At 37.9% G+C, this 21,189-nt stretch overlaps 1 protein-coding gene across 6 annotated transcripts in view; it reads left to right on the plus strand.

Moving 5' to 3' along the window:
• agap3 (ArfGAP with GTPase domain, ankyrin repeat and PH domain 3) overlaps positions 1–21,189 on the plus strand; it is a 141,198-nt gene that overhangs the window by 56,320 nt on the left and 63,689 nt on the right. For 2 of the 6 annotated variants that reach the window (XM_044133360.1, XM_044133362.1), the window contains exons 1-4: positions 2,258–4,363; positions 12,259–12,317; positions 16,921–17,008; positions 20,029–20,114. In XM_044133360.1, coding sequence (XP_043989295.1) covers positions 2,800–4,363; positions 12,259–12,317; positions 16,921–17,008; positions 20,029–20,114 — 1,797 coding nt within the window. In that variant the 5' untranslated portion in view covers positions 2,258–2,799. Of the gene's footprint in view, positions 1–2,257; positions 4,364–12,258; positions 12,318–16,920; positions 17,009–20,028; positions 20,115–21,189 lie in introns of those variants that run through there. The other 4 variants (XM_044133359.1, XM_044133361.1, XM_044133357.1 and 1 more) reach the window with 3 other exon arrangements.

Here is a 21,189-nt window from a genome sequence, read left to right on the forward strand (position 1 = left end):
TAACTTAATGCTGAAAATATCCTGCTCAAGAAGAATGTTCGGTGGTTTGGCTTGTTTGTAAACAATTGCTGGGGAATTTCTGAAATGGTTTTGTTTTCATTCTGACTTTCCTGAAGAGAACCTTGTGTAACTGCCTCTTTCAGGTAGCTTTATTAAGCAGCATTGAAGAAAATTACATTTTGAAATGATATGCTTAAAAACATACTTGCACCAATTGAGCTGCAACTTTTAATTAAAGCCATGGTTTTCGTACTGTTAAAAGTACCACTGTTTCTTTGGGCTACCTGTAGTAATGCAACAATTGTGATATATATGTTTTAAGGTAAATACAAACATACTAACTATGCTGTAGTAAGGAACACTGAACGAGAACAAGTGCTGGTGGCTATTAAAGCTGAAATTAAAATACGGATGTTTCAGTGAAATCAAACTGAACCTGTAGGATTTGCTAATTATGTTCAGTGACTTGCTAACTTCAGTTTGCAATGGTTGATAATATTAAGAAGCAGTCTAATGTGTAAAATACCAATACATAATTCAGATGCTTAACATTTGATTTGCAGGTGTTAAAACCTTTCTGTTTAGCCCACCTTGTAGCACAAGACCAAACATTGTATCATAATTGCCTCACTGTAGCAAAAGGGAGTTCAGCAAATTGCTGGCTGGAGAACTTCAGTAGATAAAAGATCCTTTGATTTATACTGAAATAAACTTTTGGTTTTGGTCTGCCAAATGTGGGAGAATAAAGCTTCTTGTTTCTATAAATTATGTGCTGTCTATTATTTTTTTTATTTTGTGATGTTTTACCTTTTGTTTGACTTTTATTCTTTTGCTTTCTTGTGTTTTTCCCAAGAAATGTAAAACCTTTTAAAAATGTATCAAGTTAAAGTTTTCTGTGACTTCTGAGGCCAAAATTATTTTTGGACTTTAAACTGCAAGGCAACAATAGTCTAAGTTAATAAAAAAGGCAAAATAGTAGAAACCTCCCACTTTTCAGCTCAGATTTCTGAAGAAAGATGTTTTTTGTTACTTCAAATTTACTAATTTTATCTAAGTAAAATGGAATACAATTTACAATTGGAACACAATTTTTCAATAATGTGTGCAGAATCAATAAATAGGAAACTACCTTCATCATAACACCTATATTCCAGTCAATTGCCAGGGTAGAGTTATATACATAACAGTTTTAAAAGTCCATATGTTGTATTGCTGCACTGTAAAAGACTATAAAAGGCAGTACCACAATAATGAGTTAGATAAGTAGTTATTTTAAATTAGATATAGAAACATTTTTATATTATGGAGGATTGCGTGAGTATTTTGGTGGAATCGTAGGGTTTTCCTAGTAAACTTGTACCTAATTGATAACGCGTATGTAAATAGATTTCTTCTTCCCCTATATTATTAAATCTGTTCCGTAATTGACCACAGAGGGGCAGTATTCCAGCTCTGTCCATGCAATAATTACAGCAGTTGCTTGTGTGATGAATCTGGCTTTATCATTCTGCAATTATCTTTGTAACGCACAGCTTCATGCATACTAAATGAAGCAACACACTGTTATGAAATTAAGGTAAGAAATTAAAATGTTGGATAATTCCATTGCCACTATTTAGGTAGCTCTGTCTTCAAACTTTTTAATTAAATATGGTAAATTAAAATCATGTCATGTTGCAACGCACAGAGCATAATTTATATGATGCCCACAGCAGCATTTCCTGCACAGTTACTGTCAGTGCTTTAAAAAGAATAATTTCCTCACCATAAATAGCTGTCGTCCAATCTTGGAATTAAGCTTAAGCTCTCCCACTGAGTGTAGGCTGCAGACAGAGACACCTGAAGCCTGCTCTGTGGTTTATGGTTAGTCCATGTTACCAACACAGGTTTTCAAAGATGCAGAAGTAAATCCTGTTAAAATTATTGCAATTTGGTGTGCAAACCCTAAGCAGTATGTGTATATTAGTATTTATTTATGTAGATCATGTATAGTTGGTAAAACACACACGTAGAAATGTGCAAAGTATATCATCGTTTGTTATACTTTATTCTCTATCTTTCCACTAACCATGAACATAAATCCCTCTTTGCTGTGTTTTGCCAGTGACCAGAAGAACACAAAGTGTCTATCCATATGTGTTTATTGTGGAGTATTGTCTGATTACACCAGCTCATGTGTCGCTTGCTCTCATGCTTAGTTTTATCTCCAGGGTTTCTGTCAGCTCTGGAGAAAGAAGGAGGGTGTGTTCAATGCTCCTGGGATCCACTCCTTGTTTTCCGTGTGTCCCAGGGGTTGGAAGGCAGCTGAAAGTTCAAACACAGACACACTCCCTCATGCTCTACATGGCAAGAACTCAGAGATTAAGGGGTTTGTCTGCACCAACTGCAAGCAATGCTCGCGGTTCGTAAACTTGCCAAACAAAGACGGATGAAGAACACAGGGGGATGATTCAAGTTTCTTTTTTATCTGCTCCAAATATGTCTTGCTTAAAGAACTTGTTTTTCTTTTGGACAATCCTTTACGCTGGACAGGTACCGGCGCTGGAGAGTGAAAAATCCTTTGGGAGTCTGCTTAGTAAAGGAGCCAGAGGATGCAGGTGGCAGTGAGGCATTGCACTAACTTGTTTGAAGTTTTTTTTCCATGTCAGAGGTGAAGGATTATGCCTGGCATAGGAATTTAGGCTTCAATGAAGGACTTTATGAACCGACTTTCAGCTCCCAGGCAGAGTGGCCAGCCTTTCATGCTTATTTTAGTGTGTGAATGAAGAAATATGCGTGGATCTGTTTGACTCAAGGGTGATGCTATTCCTCAGCAGTGGAACTGTGGATGTGACCCCAAGGAGTGCCACTGAAAGACAACAGCAGGAGGGGATAACTTTTTACCATCTCTCAATTACCCTGAAAAAACCACAGAGAGATGCAGCATCGTCTAAGCCCAACATGGGGTGGGTCACTAACAACTTGGTGGAGGATACCCACCTAAAGGGAGAGCTAATGAATCTTGTGCCAATGGAGAACAGCCCGAGGCCGGGCAGAGCACGACAGAAACTCGGCACCTGGCCCTCCCTGAGTGGCACGAGCAGACATGGAAGTTCCAAAGAGGAGGTAATTGTGGAGGAGGAGTTGGAGAGAAAAATGAAGACAGACAAGTTTCTGAAACAACCCTCCAAGAAGTCAAAATGCAATAGAGACATGGTAGAGTTAACAGCTCTGGCGGATACCCAGAAGCAACATATTCAGAGTTCACCGTCATGCTCTGTACGTGTTGAAAGGCTGGTCCACGGGGGTCATGCCACGATTGAAGAGCACAGATCTTTACCACGGGCCGTATTACGGAGGCCGAAACAGAATGAAGCCTTGCTCAGCAGGAGAACGATGAGTATGTATGGCAACCCAGTTGAGCAGCAAAGAGATTCTCACCTGGATCAAGAAAAGCTGCTTGGGAGGCCAAGTAGTGTTTGCATTTTGGCAGGCCAGGGCCCAGTTCTGTCAGAACAGCAGGCCCATGACCTCTGCAAAGGGGAAGGAGTTTTGCAAAATAACGAGCAGCACAGGAGCAGGAAGTCTGAACTGTGGGTAGTAGATGGCCTCAACTCTGTGTTGGCTCAAAGGTCATCAGGATCTGCAGATGTGCCTCTCCGGTCCCGACAAAGGACCTGGAAACCCAGGCCTGTTAGCATGACGGTACTGGAACTACGAAAGAAAGGCTCTGATGATTATATTGACAGCCAAATGAACTGTAACCGCACAGGAAATGATGGAGGAGGATTTCTTAAAGGTGGCTTTCGTTGGAAACTGTTTGGGAAGACATCTCAAGATAGGAATAAAGACACGGACAAGGATACGGCATCTTTCATAAAATCCAACAAATCAGATGCTTCCAAAACTACATTGACCTCTCTAAAACGGAGCTTCAGTTTGCGAATCAGGAGGAATCGGCCACGTGAGAAAGTCAATCTAGGGATTGAGGGGGAGTCAAGGGAGTACTCTCAAATGAATAGTTCTGGAGAGGAGACAACAATGCATCCATGGCCATTTTCGTATCTCACAGGAAAAACGCTCTCAGCTTCAAGTGAACCCACAGACGATGGGGGCATACAGTACATTCAGTACCACAGCAGGGGGAAAACCAAGGTAATGGAGGTACCCTTGTGTCCTACAAAATTATCTTCCAAACCAGTGCAGGAAGAACAAAGCTTATGGCAGCTCATAACCAGACATTTCAGGAGGAAAGAGCAGCCGAAATGTGAATCCCAGCAGCCCCATAACAAAGACAATGGCCAGTATCCCCAGCCTGGGAATAATAAGGCACAGCCAATCACCACAGAGACTCTGGCAGGCACAGACTACCACAAAGATCAAGGTAAGTCCTGCAAGAGTGTGGACATTCTTTTATTACTCCACTCTCCATTCATAGACCATCATTCACTCAAAAGAAAGTTACAGCTTGCAGAATTGCAGAAGGGTACTTCCCCTCTCCATTTTCCCCCAATGTGGACAAGCAAATGAGAAACATGTGGGGAATTGTAAGTTTGGATGGGGTTCAAAAATGTCTGCCAGAGTCCTCTTAAAATTCTATTTTGGGTGCTTCATCTTTCCATTGTTTTTCATGGGGAGAGACCTCCTCTTTGTACACTGTTTCATAGCTATTACATATTGCTTATAGAAGATTTTTTATTCTTGAGTAAATGGGTAGAAAATTAAATTAAATTCAAACCTGAATACAACCTAGCTTGTTTAAGAGTGATGACACTCTGTCGGAAATGCAGCTTAAAGCAGTCACATTAAAGCAGTCAGTAGCAGTAATGAGGATGCATTTGGCAGTCTAGCAGAGCTATATTAGGAGGGCTTACATGCAATAATGATGGGGAGTGGAGAAAACGACTTAAGCACAGTGTTTAAAGGTTAACTCTGACAGTGGAGTGTGTTTGTCCAGTGGTCTGAAAGAGCAGCCAGAAAAGAGGCAAATGTTTGTAACTTTTTGTATTAATGGCTTCAGTTTAAGATTTGTTGCTTTCTGTACATGAACTCCTTCTTTCAACCTTTCTCTGGAGACAAAATTAGACTGTGATGACTATTGAACTTCCTTGACTTGAGGTATCATATATCTGATGTTAACCCACTCATTATGTCAAAATCTGAAGCTATATATTTAGGTTATACAAAGTACTTAAAGTGCCCTGTTGAACTCCTTTGTTTGTTTTCTCCCATGAAATGTTACCATGGATACCTACACATTTGTGGTGGATTGACAGTCAGTGTTTGACCATTTATTCCACCACAGCCTCAGTCAGGCATCAGGAATGTAGGTGTGCCGATCAACCTGAGCAAAGCTGAGTGTTCAATGCCTGGGGTGGGACTCGGCGCCTGTCGCTACTTGCCTAAGTGCTTGTTCTTAAATTAAATCCAGAAAGCTGAAGCCCAGTTTGACTAAAACTGAACACATACACACAGGGAGGTTTGGGGGGGAAGGGACTTTAGGTGAGCGTGGAGCTGTCTCCACCCCCCAATTGTGGATGAACAAAGCAACTCTGTCATACCTGCGTACCAAGCAGTGATCAGTGGACCATGCACTGAGACAAGGGGCTCCACAGGGGTCTTCGAGTGGCTGACACATTCTGCCGTGCACATATCTATTTAAGGTTGGAATATATAAAGCAACACCCTACCAGGAATTGTGATAGAGATTTGTTCAAACGCATGCTGACTTTTGAACACTTTGAAGAAAATTCCCCTTGACTTTGTATAGATCCATGTATGCTTTTCTTGAATCTGACATAAAAGTTATTCATGAGGATGGTATTCCCTCTGCCGTCTCATTTGATATCACTCCCTGTAAATTTCTGCCAACAGTAATGCCTGTTTTAACTTCATCCTGCTTTTTGATTCTGTCTGCCTGCTCCCAAGTCTACAAATTAAAGAAAGAAGAAATAATTCCACAGTGGGTAGTTATGTTTGGAACATAAACTCCAACACAGTGAAAATGCTGCACTGCCTTAGGGGCTATAGAGTAAGTGAAATGTTGAAATATCACATGTAAAATATGCAAAGCAAAGAAATCTGCCAAGTGGCTGTAACTTGTATTTCAGCGTCTGTCCCTGTAAATCTCAGCTAGAGTACATTTTGTTCTTTGTAACTTTTGTTTGCTAGAATACCTGGATCCTTCTGTTCTGAAATAGTTTCAGGAAGAAGTTTGAGATCTGTTTAACACTTAGGTTTCCATTTTCATTCACAAGTCTTCTTCAATGTTTTCACATTTTGTCATGTTATAAACATCAACCTCAATGTATTATTTTGTGCTTTTATAGACTAATAAAGTCATGGATCATTGTAAAGTGGGAGCAAAAGTATTTTAATATTAATATTTTAAATAAATAATTCAAAATTACTGGAAAAAAAGTATTCTGCCAGCCCAAGTCAGTATTTTGTAGTACCATATTTTACTGAATTTAGGGCTACAATGTTTCTGGGGTATGTCTCTACCAAGTTTGCTTTACAGCAATATGTGTTTTTGTTTTCCCTTTCTTTTTTTCAAACTATAGCTCAAACTCACTCCGATTACAGACCTTTTATGAACACCATCTCAAGTAGTCATACGTATTTTAAGTTAAATTTGTGCCTGGACATAGGCTGACTGCTATGTTTATCTAAACCATTCTATTGTTGATTTGGCTGCAACTTTAGGGTTGTTGCAAGCCTGTACCTTAATTCAGGTATTTTACAGCCTTCAATGGGGTTTCTTGCAATATTCTCTCTCAATAAATCTTCCTCACCTGCTGAATAAAAACATCCAGACAGCTTAATACTTCCTTCACCATATCTTACCCTGAGGAAGGCATTTTCACTAGGAAACGGATATTGTTTTGCAAGGAGGCCAACATGTTAAATGTGTGCCTCCTCTGACCCAAACACCTTCTTCTATGTGTTTGCTGTATCCCCTTGAGACAAGCTGCATGGTTCTCACTCCAGCCTGTCCATGTTTTGGATGGTTTGCAGTTATGTTGCATTTCTTTTATTGTGAATTGGTTTGATATAAATAAACTGAACTCAGCTGAATTGATGTTAGATTGAACATAGTTGTATGAGATGTCGAAAGCTGAGGGAGTTGTTTTTAAACAAATCACAGCTTCTTAAACTTTCTTCTTGATCTGTTTGTGGAGGCAATTCAGCCACTTACTCACTTGTGCTGCATTTAAAATATACATATACATTATAACATACTCTTTTGTGTACTGGTATTGACTACTCTTGCCAGCCAAATAAAATCAAAATGAAATGCATTGCAGTTTGTGGTTACACAATGAAAAACAAAACAAAAATCTGAGTATGAAGACTTTTGTGAGGTACTGTATAGTAAGGTTTTGAATAATTTCATATTCATTTTGGATTAATAGTAATTGGCTTTCTTGCACTGATCGCTGCTTGTAGCATCTGATGGATTTTCTTATTAACAATAAAACCTGAGACAGCTGTTCAAAAATTGTGGCTAAGCATGCAACTTTTGCTAATGTTATGTTAATGTTTTCTGAAATGGAATGGTCTGTGTATTTTCAGAGAACTGACTGATCCATGTCTACAAAGTGCTTGATGAACTTTAAGTAGAGAAGGCACTCCAGACTCCTCAAGACTGACCGTGCATAATTGTGTTTTCTACTTATCTGTTCCCTTTGAGAGAAATTACAGGTTGAGTTTTGGGAATACATCCCAGGAGATGAGAGCATTCCTCGGTTATTTTTGTTAGTAGATGTGTATTTTTGAAAAACAGCATGGAGAAGAAAGATGCTACAGGCCAATTTTGGACAGGACACCATGATAAAAGAAGCCAGACGGAGAAACTTGGTTGTGAGGTTCGCAAGCGATTGAAGTAGTTTGCATGATGAATTCTCAGCCTGTAATTTCTGATGGTGGAATGGCCTGGTTGGAAAGTCAGTGTGTATGTGTAGACCTCAGAGCTGTTCTCTCTCATTCCAAAACCCACTTATGTCCCACAGTATAAATATACACACACACTCATAACAAGCATTTGCACAAATTTGCTGCTAAATTAACTACCCATGTGAAAGTGAAAAAAAATTTAGGGCGGCTGTGGTTCAGAGTCCTAAGACTTGGAGGACATCTCATGTTAGTCGGCAACATAGTTTTCCTGAGAGAAAGACAAAGAAACCGGTGTCCTCTGTTGGCATCAGAAATTATGGGGCTCTCTGTTTCCCTTGGCATTCTGGGACACAGCACTGTGGGGATGATCATGTTTAAAGGATGATGTAACAAAGAGCACAAGGATTCAATTAGGCTCTTTCTTTTAGTGGGGGACCGTAGTAATTGTACTGCTTCTCTGCTCAATGATAAAGCTGTCTGCTGAGGAAGAGTATCTGATGAATTCTTGAGAGATTTTTAAGGTGGAGAAACGAGAATACGTGGTTGTCTAATCTTCTGTTTTTCACTTGGTAAAGATTCGTTGTTTTTCAGTGTTTTCATTGGGTTTTTATGTAGACCAGGGCAAAATACAGATGTAAATGTGATAGGCATTAACTACAAATATGGCTGCAGGAGATTTTAGGTACCTCTCTATCTGCTTTATAGCTAGGGGCCAATATTTTTTGCTATTTTATGGTGGGTGGGCAGGGATAGTTCAAACACAATAAATATAATTGGAGAACATGTTGAAACATATATTTTTAATTTGCATTTTGATCACATTACATGAATACCCAATTATATATTTAAAGTCATTATTCTGTTAGAATGTGAGCCTCTGTCCCAATCTATAATAATATGCAACTATCACTGTTTACATTAGCTTTGTGCATTTTCCCTGTCCCTGCTGAAAAACAAATTCTCTTTTATGATACTTATTTACATATAACAGAGATGTGCAGTGATAGTTTTTTTTCTGCCACTAAGCATTTTGCATGTAATCCAAAACATTTATTTTTTGTCTCATCTTCTAGAAGTTTGTGTCCTCAAACTGGCTTGTGATCAACTGCAAACATAACTCAATGTATTTTTTTTTTTCCAACAATGGCTTTCGTTTTGAATTTTTTCTACAAAGGGATGATTTGTGGAGTCATTACTAATACTCCTGTCAACATATTTTTAATTCAGTTCTTTCCCAGCCTGGATTATGGATCAAACAGTGCTCTGTGGAACATTTTAAAACATAACTTTGCTTTAAACACAACTTTCTCCCTGACCCCTGTGGTTTGTTTCTTGACCTTCACACTGCTTGTTCACTAATATTCTCTGGCAAACACATAGTTGAGCATTCAGCTCAAAGTATAGAGTGACACTATACACGTGTAGAAAAATATGAATTCTATTTTTATTAATTAAGTGTCCTCTATAAGCAATTGCTTGCCTTGTCTTTCTTTAGTTGTTATGGTAAATAGAACTGAATACATATGCATGTCACTCTTTTCATGGTTCTATTTGGGAAAAGGTTTTGAAAACCACTTCACAATTTTGCAAACTCTGTATTGGTCAGTGAAACACATTATAGTTGTTGGCGGACGAAATGGGAAAACGTTCAAATGCTGAAAGGCTGTCCCAAAACATCTGAGCACACTACAATGTGTCCAGTCGCTGCTTGTTTAACTCAAAGGAGCTAGGAAACAACAGGAAATGTAAGAAAACAAGGGGATAGCTTTATCTGATCAGTCTGCGGTAACCTACTTTGAGCTGCCTGGTCCTCAGCAGACTTCGTTCATGTTACGACATGTCAAACCCACAGTGTCAGGGCTTAGCGGGAGGTGTGCTGTTTAAAGACTAGCCTGTCTTGCACAATGGTTAGTGAAAAGCCCTTTCCCATAACAAGTGGAACATCTAAAAGCACTGTGAGGCTAAATGGAGGTCAGGAATCAGTAAACATTTTAGCAGGGGATAATTGTAGTAGGTAAAACAATTGTTGGCTCCAGTCTGTTTGGCTTATGAATCATTCACACATGTCATGCATTGTGCAAAGAAAATTAAGAGGTTCCTTGTAACAGCAGGGCCTAGCATGTAGTTTATTTCATCAGTCCTCAGTCTAAAGTCATTCTCACCTGAGGCACAAAAGGAAATCACTGTTGCTGCAACAAAGTATTACAGTAATGATGGTGGATGAGTACTTTAATTGTTATGGTTGAGACTTGTGTAAAAGACAGGCGGTGGTCAAATTATGTTGCCTTGGAGATGTAGTGTCTGGGTTTCTGTATTGGAGACTGCAGCTTCCCTGGGTTGGTCTAGATTGTGAGAACACCAGGATCCAAACTAGGTGGGACTTTTTTCTAACTGTTATTATGACACATAGTTCCTCTCTGTGGGAAACAGGCTCAGCTTGTAGAGTTGTCATTTGTGTTTTTAGTGCTGTTAGTTTCCATTGTTCTTTATGGTAATCCTCTCTTCTGTCCATTTTCAAAAATCTATCATCTAGTTTCCAAATGTCACTGTTAAACCAAACAGGTTAGGTCATGCCTGATAATTGGCACATTTAATCCTTATTAAAAAGGGTATTTAACCTTAGTTTGTGTATTGCGCAAACCACGTTTTCTGTTTTGTCAAGTTACTTTTTTGTTTAAATACATGAATCGGCCTGAATAAGAAGTGTGTTATGAGCGTGCCACGAGTTGCTCTTCTTCTTATCATGAAGCCTCATCACTCTGAAACTATTTAGTTTTATTTTGTCAAAATTGCAATGCTTTTTTGATCTAAGATTAAGACTTAAAGATATTGTCAAAAAGCACCTTAAAGCACTAGGTTGTGGCTTTAAAACATGGTTGGGTCCTTTGTACTCTGTCAAAAACAGTGATATATTATTACTATATTAGTGTCTCAGTATCTTCAATTGCTATTGATGTTATGGATGTTTCTGCTGCTTTTAAAATAACGCAATAAAAAGTAGATATTGATAATCAGTCTGAAATTTTTTTCATTTCAACAGCAAACCAATCTAAGATCAGGACAAAGTTATTTCTAACAAGATAAATATTGAAAATATATAATGAAGCAAGAGATATCAGCATGTCAATTCATTATTTACATTTCATTTAATTAATAGAAATCCCAGTCAGCTAGCCCTTACAAAAAATCCCATGAAAATCACATGTGATCACATGGTAATCACATAATCCACCAAAAAATCACATGTTTCCACATGTGATTTTCATGTGATCACATGCGGAAATGTGTGGATCACATGTGGAAATGTGTGATTCACATGTGAATCACATGTGATTTTACCACGAAACGTTCCAAAATCACACGTATTCATGTGCTTTCACATGTAATTCACATCATTCACATGTAAAAATTTGTGTGAACCACATGTGATCACATGTGAAAGTCACATGTGATTTTCATGGGATTTTTTTTGTAAGGGAGGCTTCTAACTGTGATCAACAAGTAGGAGATTGGAATTTCATAATAAAGCAAACACAGGGGTCTTAAACTCAAGTTCTCAAGGACCAGGATCCTTTTTCCTCACAACTGACTCAGATAGTTAGAGCAGCACTGTATGCTAAACATGCCATTTTCTTCACATATCCAGGACCATAAAGCTACCTGGAAATAGCAGGAACTCGGTCATTGAAAATTAGTGTTCAAACTTATAGACACACTTCAGCACCACAGTCTAAGTCTTATATTTAATTGATATATGTAAGCTTATTACAAATCTCCAACCAGTGTTAAAAAAGGGATCTTTATCACTCTGGTTTTTATATGGAGAAAATAATAAAAAAAAATTATTCCACAATACTAATGTTGTAATATCAAAGACATGAAAAGGGATTGTGTTGGTTTTTCTAAAAATAAAGACTTTGGACCCAGCTACCAAAATCATTATTGTGGTGCTGCAGTGATATGCACCTAATGGGAGGCCCATCTTTTTCAATTGGTACATGCTTTTGTAGTTTACCATACATGCGGATTTTGGGAAAAAGAATTGAAAGAGAAATTTTTTTAAAAAGTTCATTTTGAGACAATATTTCGAACAGTTTTACAACAGTTGCCTGGATTTATCCTGACTCTGCTGATTAGTCACTACTTTTAATTTAGATTAAATTGTTTAATTGATTTTTTTGCAAGTGAAAATAACATGTAATGATACAGTTAGGGAAAAAAAAATCCATCTTTGTGTTGGACAAAATGTTTTTAAGCTTTGTTTTATCAACAGGGTATGGCGGCTGACGTGTCAATCAACTTCATGTTTTCATGGTTTATATTTGGGTGTAAACTACAGTTATTGTGCGTTAATAATTTATTTGTTTGTTGTCTTGTTTGCAGACTCATTCGTCAACAGTCAGGAATGGACATTGAGTCGATCAGTTCCAGAGCTGAAAGTGGTGAGTAACATTTTCTTTTGCTTCTTGCAGTCCAGCTGTTGATTCGCCTTCAGTGGTTTCATCATATTGACAGATTGAAAATGTCATTGAAAAAGCATGCAATGTCCATGTAGCACAGGTTTTTGCATTTCACACGCGAAGGCACATTTGAGAAAATTGGCCGGACTTTTCTGCTGGCACATAGTTGGTGACTTTTTTTCTTTTTTCTTTAATGAGATGTGTTGGCATGGAGATGTAAGGTGGCTTGCTGCAGGAAGTGAGATGAGTGACAGTTTTGGGCTACACTGGTGACACATCCTGGGTCTTATCCCACCCGCCAGTGGAGCACACAGGCACAGCAACTGCCAAATGCACAACTATCATCCTCTTATGGTCTAATGCCCTCTAAAGCTGCACTCCTGTATTGTACCAGTAGTTCTCTTTGTGGTTAAATTGCTGCTGTGTCTCTTTGAAAACAACAAAAACTTCCAACTGAATACCAATTCACACCAGTGACTTAAAAGGCAAACTTGCTGTGATGACCTCAAATGCTTCCAATTTAACGGCTTCTCTCGATGAATCTGAGGTGTTAATTGGAACTTTATTCTGCTTGTGAAAGTTAAAATGAAGTGTTCAAAAAAAGCAGTGGTCAGCAACAAGGTCATGTTGTTGGAAAGAGGTTTGCCAATCATTTCTAAACAGTTAAAGAAAAAGTTTATGATCGGATCCCTCAGTTGCAGTAATAATAATAATAATAAATTTGATTAAACATGTAGTTAATCAAATTTAAATCCTTTCAAATCCTTGCAATCCTTTCAAAAATCAGGATTGCATTAGAGAAACAAAGAAGGCGGGAATAGTTTCCATACAGTGGTGAAATGGAGCAATACACATTACATAGGTGTCAGGAAATTGTTAAACAGTAAAGACATCAGTAGAACCTTTTCGGTTTTATTTGATTAGTTATCAAAGGATATTTAATATGTTCATCATCATTGCTACACAGATTTTGCTTCAGATGCCCAGGTAGAAGGGCATGTATACCATCTGTAAGTTTTCAGAAATGGGCTTCTGATACAAAGCTAGTGCCTGAGACATTTTTGAACTGTTTCCGTAAAAGAAACTGTTGAAATAGTTTCAGGAAGAAACAATTTCAATATGATAACATTTCAAGGGCTTCCAGGTTGATTTCCCACAACCTGGGAGCTAAGCTATGTCATTACAACCCTGTTTCATCTCATGAACTAAATGTTTGATTTTTGCTCTGTTTTATTTAGTGATTTTGTTGAGGATCAAATTTGAGCAAGACAGTTCACTACATAAACCACATGGGTTTGCACTATTTATGCAAATATATAACCTAATATTCCCAGCTTTCATTGTATTCCTTCATATTATTTGTGCTGAAACAACAGTCATTTTTTAATGCACGACAGTCCTAATCGACTTATCTTTTCTCAGTGCTGGAAAACTGTATAAAAATATAGCATTTAGACAATAATTTACTGCTAACAACTGTGTAAAATAAATCAGGAGCATTGAGCTTGGGTTAATTCCATTGCTTATTCCACATGATAAAGTTCAGATTTATTTATTTATTTTTGTCTGTAATTAAGCTGATCAGAAACGAAGCTAATGCCACAATATAAAACATGGCACCCGCAACACTTAGAGTGGCAGTTGGTCGTCTTGTCCCTCAATAGGTTCAGATGAAATTGGTCCTTTCCTATGGCCCAACACTTAAAAGGCTCTAAGAAGGATCCAGTTCATCAAAGTCGGTTTTCACCAGTAGAAACACAAGGATGTGGTACACCAGCACTAGTTTAGTGTGGAAACAAACTTTGTGGAAAATCTCCCAAAGATTTTGAAAAAGTTGTCTACATTCCTAGATTTCACATGTTCAATGAGAGACAGAAGATAAAATCTCAGAAGGATAAAACTGCAACTTCTTTATAGCATGTTCTGCCTTCCTGTGATCTGCTCAAAGTTTTGCACTTTCATTTTCTGACTGCTTAAATTGCCGCAGACATGTCTCAACATGACACAATAAAATTTCCTTTTAAATGGCTTACATCTTTGTTCTTTTACTGATGCCATTCATTAACTCAGAAAGTGATATTAATCCATTTCGTCTGTCAGTAATAGGTGTCAACAGTGTGTCTATTACTATATCACAGTAGTGTTGAATTATGTTTTGTTCACTGATTGGTAAAAAAGTTTTTTTTTTTAAGTCTTGTCAAGGTCAAACAGATTTTAGTCACCAGCCAATTTTTCAGGACATTTCTAATTACACAGAAAAAAAAGCATATTTCCTGGAGAAATAACTGAACAGGCCATTACTAAGTAAGAAAAAAATCTGATACATCTGCTGCTGTAGTAAAACCCAACGTTCCAGCTTTTTTTCCACTCTGCACTTGAAATTGTTCCCAGATAGGTATGAAGCACTTCTAAAGAGTAAAAGCTGGTTATGGAGTACTGCTGATGTGGTGTTTTGTTTTAATAAAAACCCATATACCAGCAGGTCACAAAGCTGAACAGTTAAAACAGCAGGATCGTTGGATCTCTGGCACATTCAGTCTTTTTTTTTTCTTTTTTTTTTTTTTTTTTTTGGTTGTTGTTGACTCATGATTTTTAGTGTTCATAGCCTCAAACTGATCGCTTATTCATTGTTTCTACTTAGAGTAACTCCAGAAATCTTTAATGCTTATATGTTAATGATCCACATTTTGGAATGAATCCAGATTTCTTTCTTTTTTTTTTTTTCTTATCAAACTTGCTTATAATTAGAGCCATACCTGACTTTAACTCCCACTAATGATCTGATGAAGAAGAAGGAGATGGCGAGCAGATGAAGAGAGGGAGGAGACGAGGTGTGATACATCCTTTGTTCTTCCCAGACATGCAGGCATCATCAGCCCACCCTGCACCACGTTTCACCCTGGGGGCATTACATTGAAGTCTGGTGCGGAAACCAGCAAGGGAAAGCAGAGTAGTGATTGCAGCCGAGCTGCTGGATATTACAGGACTTCTCCTTGCCTTAATAAAGAACCAAACTGTGTTACTTTTACTGTTGTTTCTGTTAATGTATTTTGCCTTTACTGCTGTTCTTCAAACAAAATGAAACTTTTAAGTGGGCTTTCTAACCTGCTTGTGGGCTGATTCGGCTTCATGCAGATGTTCACGTTAGAGCAATAATGGGATGAAAATCAAATGTGGTTAGAATTTAGTTGTTTATGGATGCACTGGTCAGAGATTTTCTGCGCCATACATTATTAATGAGCATGGTTAGAGCATTTAGCAATAATAGAAAAGCACTCCCTGTGTTTGTTTCCTATAGTAGAATAGATACTAACCATTGAGATTTATAAAATATCAAATTCAGAAAAAAACCTGACCACTTTGCTGTGCTTTGTTGAGCATTTACTTTATTAGCTCTCTCGAGCTCATCTCACATGTGGTTCACATTTTGCAGAAAATTTGCTCTTTATTTTCTGCCTATTTGAACATCTTGAGAAATTTCTCTGCATATCCTGATCTAAACATTTTACTGAGAGAAAATAGCTAACTCTGAGACTTCTCCTCTCAGTGTTACTGTCTACATGAAAAAGTGTTGTCAGTTGGCCCTGATGGCGCTTACTATGATGCAAACTGAATATTGGATTTTTGGAGTTTCCTTCTAAATGATTATTGGTCAGTGCCAACCAAGCTTAAAGATGCACAGATGTGATTGTTATATTTTGTGGAAATTATGATTTATATGTTTTCCTGTTTGTTTTTCCTATAACTATATTATCTCCAAGAAATAGCCTGAACGTATGAACATATGAACATGTGTGAAAATTTATCAAAGTGGCGATATAAATAATCTGCAAGCATGGCATTTGATGCATAGGACCTGACATACAAGAGACTTCTAAATATTAAATCCCAGCAATTCTGTGATTGCAGAATTATATACGTTGATATTGCAGTGAAAATGAGATGATGCGATTTAATATAATTGTGCAGCTGGAGATGTGAGATGGTATTTCGCCATTAGGGAGAAGATTAAACATTCAGCTTATATTGCATACAAATTAGTTGCTGCAATATGATTCATTGTTACAATGGCATAAGAACTGCAACACATTTTATACAGAGGCATTTTTGTCACAGTACACAGCTAAGATATTTTGTGTATTTTTTTTTTACTTAAACATTTATTTTATTGTGAAAATATCAAATAAAATGTACAACTTTTTCAGCTTTTTTTCTTTTTAATACTTTTGTCTTTGCACTGAGTGTAAAGAGAAAATGTGCCTCTCAACACACGCCACTCTAATTGTATTTGTTAAGTCCAGACTGTTGCAGTGTTTTTTCATCAGATGCAATGTCGTGGTGAAGCCACTGTCAACAAAAATCATGTTTTATTATTTTAAATGCCACAGCTTTTAGTGAAAATCTGAACAAGGAATCTTTTGCTCGTCAGTTCAGCTAAAACCTATGCCTTTTAGAGAAATGTTAACAACTTTAGTAGTAAAATTAAGATTTGCTGAATTTATTTTCTATTGGCTAGTGTTATTTTCTCTTCTTGCAAAGTGCCACGTTGATAATGATCATGGTGTTTTTGCTTTTGTCCTTTCAGGGCATTGTTGGGAATCTGTCCAGTGGGAAGTCTGCCCTGGTGCACCGATACTTGACAGGCACATATGTGCAGGAAGAGTCTCCTGAAGGTAAGAGTCTTCTGGAGATGACTAACAAAATGCTGTCATTCTTTGAATTATATTTATTCAAAATTAAGGCAATTGCAAACTTAAAAGCACCACTGTGTGTTCTTCTATAGCTGTAATGTGATATACTTGGCACTTTATTAATACACAGAGCCTTTGTTATTAATCCCGTAGCATTCTGAGATTAAACTCCACTGAAATGGATGTTCACAGGAACATTTTGTGTCCTTTTCTTCCCCCAGAGGAGTAAAATAAACAATACTGATACTCAGTATCACTCTATATGAAAGGATAACCACACTGGGAGTAAATGATGTAACTTACATCGAGTTGGTTTCTTTAGTTTGCTGTTTACTTTCTTACAAGAATGTTTGGTTTTGGATTTAACAGTTGAGGTTCATTTAGAAAATGTCGTTTTTTGATTTTTCCAACCGGAGAGATAAAGACAAAGCTCATTTCCATTTCTTGTTAAAATAGGGAAGGTCAAATAAATTTTTTCTTGTCTTATTTAGCCTGTTGATGATCAATTTTATTGTGATAATAAACTGTAAACCAGATTATCTAAAGTCTGTCTACAAGGACAAATCATGACCAGAATACCCACTGCTGCCCTGCAAGGTCCATCCTTTAAAAATCCATGAAGGTGCTGGCACACCCAGAGTTAACTTATGATCTTTAAGAGGTTGTTTTTGCAGTGTTTTATCTTAGTGTAATTATAGTGTGGACAAAACTTGAAGCACATAATTAGTTTCTGGCATTTCTCTGCACCCAGGAAGAAAAGAAGGGGGGGGGGAAATGCATAACTTAATTAGTCCTTGAGAAATGAATGGCGGAAATGCTGCAAAAACAATGCGAGGATTTGTTGCTGTAATCAGGAAAAAATGTCAGTTCCTGTCTTGGTGTCCTTGTTCTTATTATTTTTTTTTAATTCTTACTGATACAACATATCTGTTTCATTAGCAGCAGCTGTCTGACATGTGCTCTTTGTGCCGGCTTTTCTCCAGTTCATAGTATTCACGTTGAAATATCATCACAGGCGAAGAGGAAGAGGCTTCGCTGTAGCCGTTTCTTCACTGTTTTGTTCCAGGGCTTTTGCTATGATATCTGAAAAAAGGTACCGGGGTGTGTTGCCATGGCAACACCGAATGGCGCTCCGTCGGATTGTGGCTGAGTGTCAAGGTCTGAGCCTCTGTGTAAAGCAGAGTATGCTTGCTGCGTGTTAACCATGCTCACTAACAGGGCTCTTTCTCTCAGTAGTTACCTGTTTTAATGTGATTGCTGTAGTCAGATGCAAATTTGTGCACTCGGATTTACTTTTTGTGACCACGGAAAGAGTTAGGGGCAATGAGGCTGTTTTTTTTGGATGCCATTTATTCGTTCATTTCTAAATAGGGAAGAATTCTGGATGATTATGCAACGAGACGGTTCACATCCTAATTTCCTCCCTCTTTTCGCTGGAGCCGTATGTTTTCATCACATAACTCGTTTCTGAGATTCCCATAATCTTATCTGGCGTATGCAGATAAATGCTGCCAAAGTCCATAAAAACTCTGTGGTGCACCAAGTCTTCGGCTCTCTGCATCCCACTTTGTAATGAGATCCCCCTCATCTCTTCAAACAGGACTCAAACACGCAAATCAATCGTCTTTGAGTTCCTTTGTGAGTGCAGCGTCGGAGCTGTGCGACTTCAGGAAAATAAATAAAGAACAAGAAGGGGAAAAGCTTGCTGCGATGCCATCAATCTCTCTCTCTCCCTTTATTACACAACTAGCATCCAAGCCCGTCTTGAGAGTCGTTGCTGGGAGAATCCTCTGTTTGCCCGAGAGGCTAAAGTGGACTTAACAGGATGGAAGTGAGACTCAAGTGGATATCTATTGCTTGCTGAAACAGGAAATACTGTCCACCTTTTGTAAAATTATAGCCCCTGGCTATTTTATGACCCTTTCCCACTGTGACCTTTCAGTACTTAATAAGTTGGTTGAATGGAGCAATCCTCCCAACACTGTTCGCAGATTGTTTTAAAGATAAAATGTGTGTGTTTCTGCTGTCTTCTGCATCATGTTTTTATGGAGTTTTGTCATGACTATTACAAGAGCTTTTTCAAAGCTTTGCATTATTCAGTCCTGTCAAATTGCTCTCAGCGTTTTTTGTGCGTTTTTGGTATTCATAAGGCACCGTTTTCATACCTTGGGACATCTCTAGTCGGCCAGATTTCTCATTTGAATGTTTTTAATCTCCGCAGGATCTTGAGCCAGTCAAATGATATGCAAAATCTAATTTTCTTCGTGCATCTCCCATTGGTCTCTTCTTTATCTTCAGCCGGGTTTGCTAGTGGCAAGGAAAAACATATTCATATCAGAAAAAGAATTGGGTGGGGGGGAGAAGGAGGAGACCTACTCAAATGTTATATATACTGGGGACATTTTCTGACATGAGCGCCAGTTCAATGTAATGCATGGTTTCAGTATGGTTTTTATCTCAACATATTTCATTTCTGAGTCTTCATTGCAGAGCAGAAAGTTTCTTGATTAAATTTTGGCTCATCCAGTGAAGCTGTGCAGACAGAATAAAGCAGCCTGATGAGGCTTTTGAAGTGAAAGTTTGGCCTTTCTTTGACTTGTAGCTGTGCAGTAATAGTGGTAAAGAGCCGGCTTCTGCAGCAGCTATGCATTAGACATGCTTAATGGCAATTTCTACCCCACATAATTGGCTCCAGAGGGACCCGGTTTCCTGTCGGCATATGATCCAGACAACACAGTATACTGAGGGTTTAAAGCAAGAAAGGGCAGCACACCTTCATGAATCACATCAACCCGTGTTTTAATATTGAATTTGTGATTATTTGTCTTCCTTTATATGTTTCCTTTAGATTTTTCAATAAATGTTAATTTCTAGAAACACTATAAAAATGTTTGTTTTATAGTAGTTATTGTGTCCAATACAATCAGCTCCATTGTTTTCTTTTTGTAATTGCCTGGTTATTATTCATTTCAAACATAATCTCAGTAATGCTTCTTCCTCAGGTGGACGCTTCAAGAAAGAAATTGTGGTGGACGGACAGAGCTACCTGCTTCTCATCAGAGATGAAGGAGGACCTCCAGAGCTGCAGGTAGAGGAGCTGATCCTTGAAAATATCTTATTGCTCTAAAGCTGCAACACTTTCTCAGAGGCAGTCTGAGAGCTGTCATGCAGACGCAAACTGTTTGAGACAGACCATGATATATCCTTTAAAAGATATTTTGGAGCAGAGTGGCAACACCCTGAGGTTGCTGTAGAGAAAGATAAAATACACCAAGCAGCCACATGCAGACCATTTTGTTCCAAGGAACAGTTTCAGTCCTCCTAGACGTATGCATGTTAAAAAGTTATTCACGTCACTAAAAACGTAGTGATACAGCTCAACTATCTCAAATTAATGTCATATTGTTTGACTTCATATTGTGTATCCATTGTGATGGCACCTACTTTGAAATTGAACTATTATTTACAGTTTTAATGGTCCACAGTGGTGTTTTTGCCATTTCTATCATGTTGTTTCACAGTTGCATCTGAAAGGACTCTAATCTTATTTATGAAACTGCAAACACTAATTTAATTAACTTCCCTTTGGAATCAATTTATTTGAATTGAATTTGAAAATAAATGGAATGACTATAAAACTAATTGGGAAAAAAAATCAATTCTTTTTATAAAACCTTATTAGGATAATGTCATGTCTAGAAGTCCTGTGTTCACAACAATGGCCCATTATCTGTATTGGTATTATCCCATCATACATTAGGAACCTTGATGATGGTTTACAGTCAGGGAGAGATCAGTCTTATTTTCTTGTGAATGATTGAACCACCATTGCAGAAAAGATGTCCATCTTGAATATATCTTTCTGACCAAACTATATTATTGAGGAAGCAAAAAGGAAACAAATGACATCTGAATAGAGGAATGAGGAATACGTTAGGAGAAGTACACGGTATGAGTTTTTCAATAAAAGTGGTTAAAAGAAAGAGGAATACTCAAAGAAGAGATGGAGGTGTGGGATGAGTTTTTAGACGTAATGAAGAGGTGTCTGTGAAGGTGAAGCAAAAAAAGAGAGTGCACGCAGGTTGGAGTGATTTGTGCCAGATCAGCAGCAGAAAGAGTTTACAAGGCAGGAGGAAGAGTAGTTATAGATAGAAGGTGGATTA

This window comes from Gambusia affinis, linkage group LG12 (genome assembly GCF_019740435.1).
Source record: "Gambusia affinis linkage group LG12, SWU_Gaff_1.0, whole genome shotgun sequence".
NCBI classification, from domain to species: domain Eukaryota; kingdom Metazoa; phylum Chordata; class Actinopteri; order Cyprinodontiformes; family Poeciliidae; genus Gambusia; species Gambusia affinis.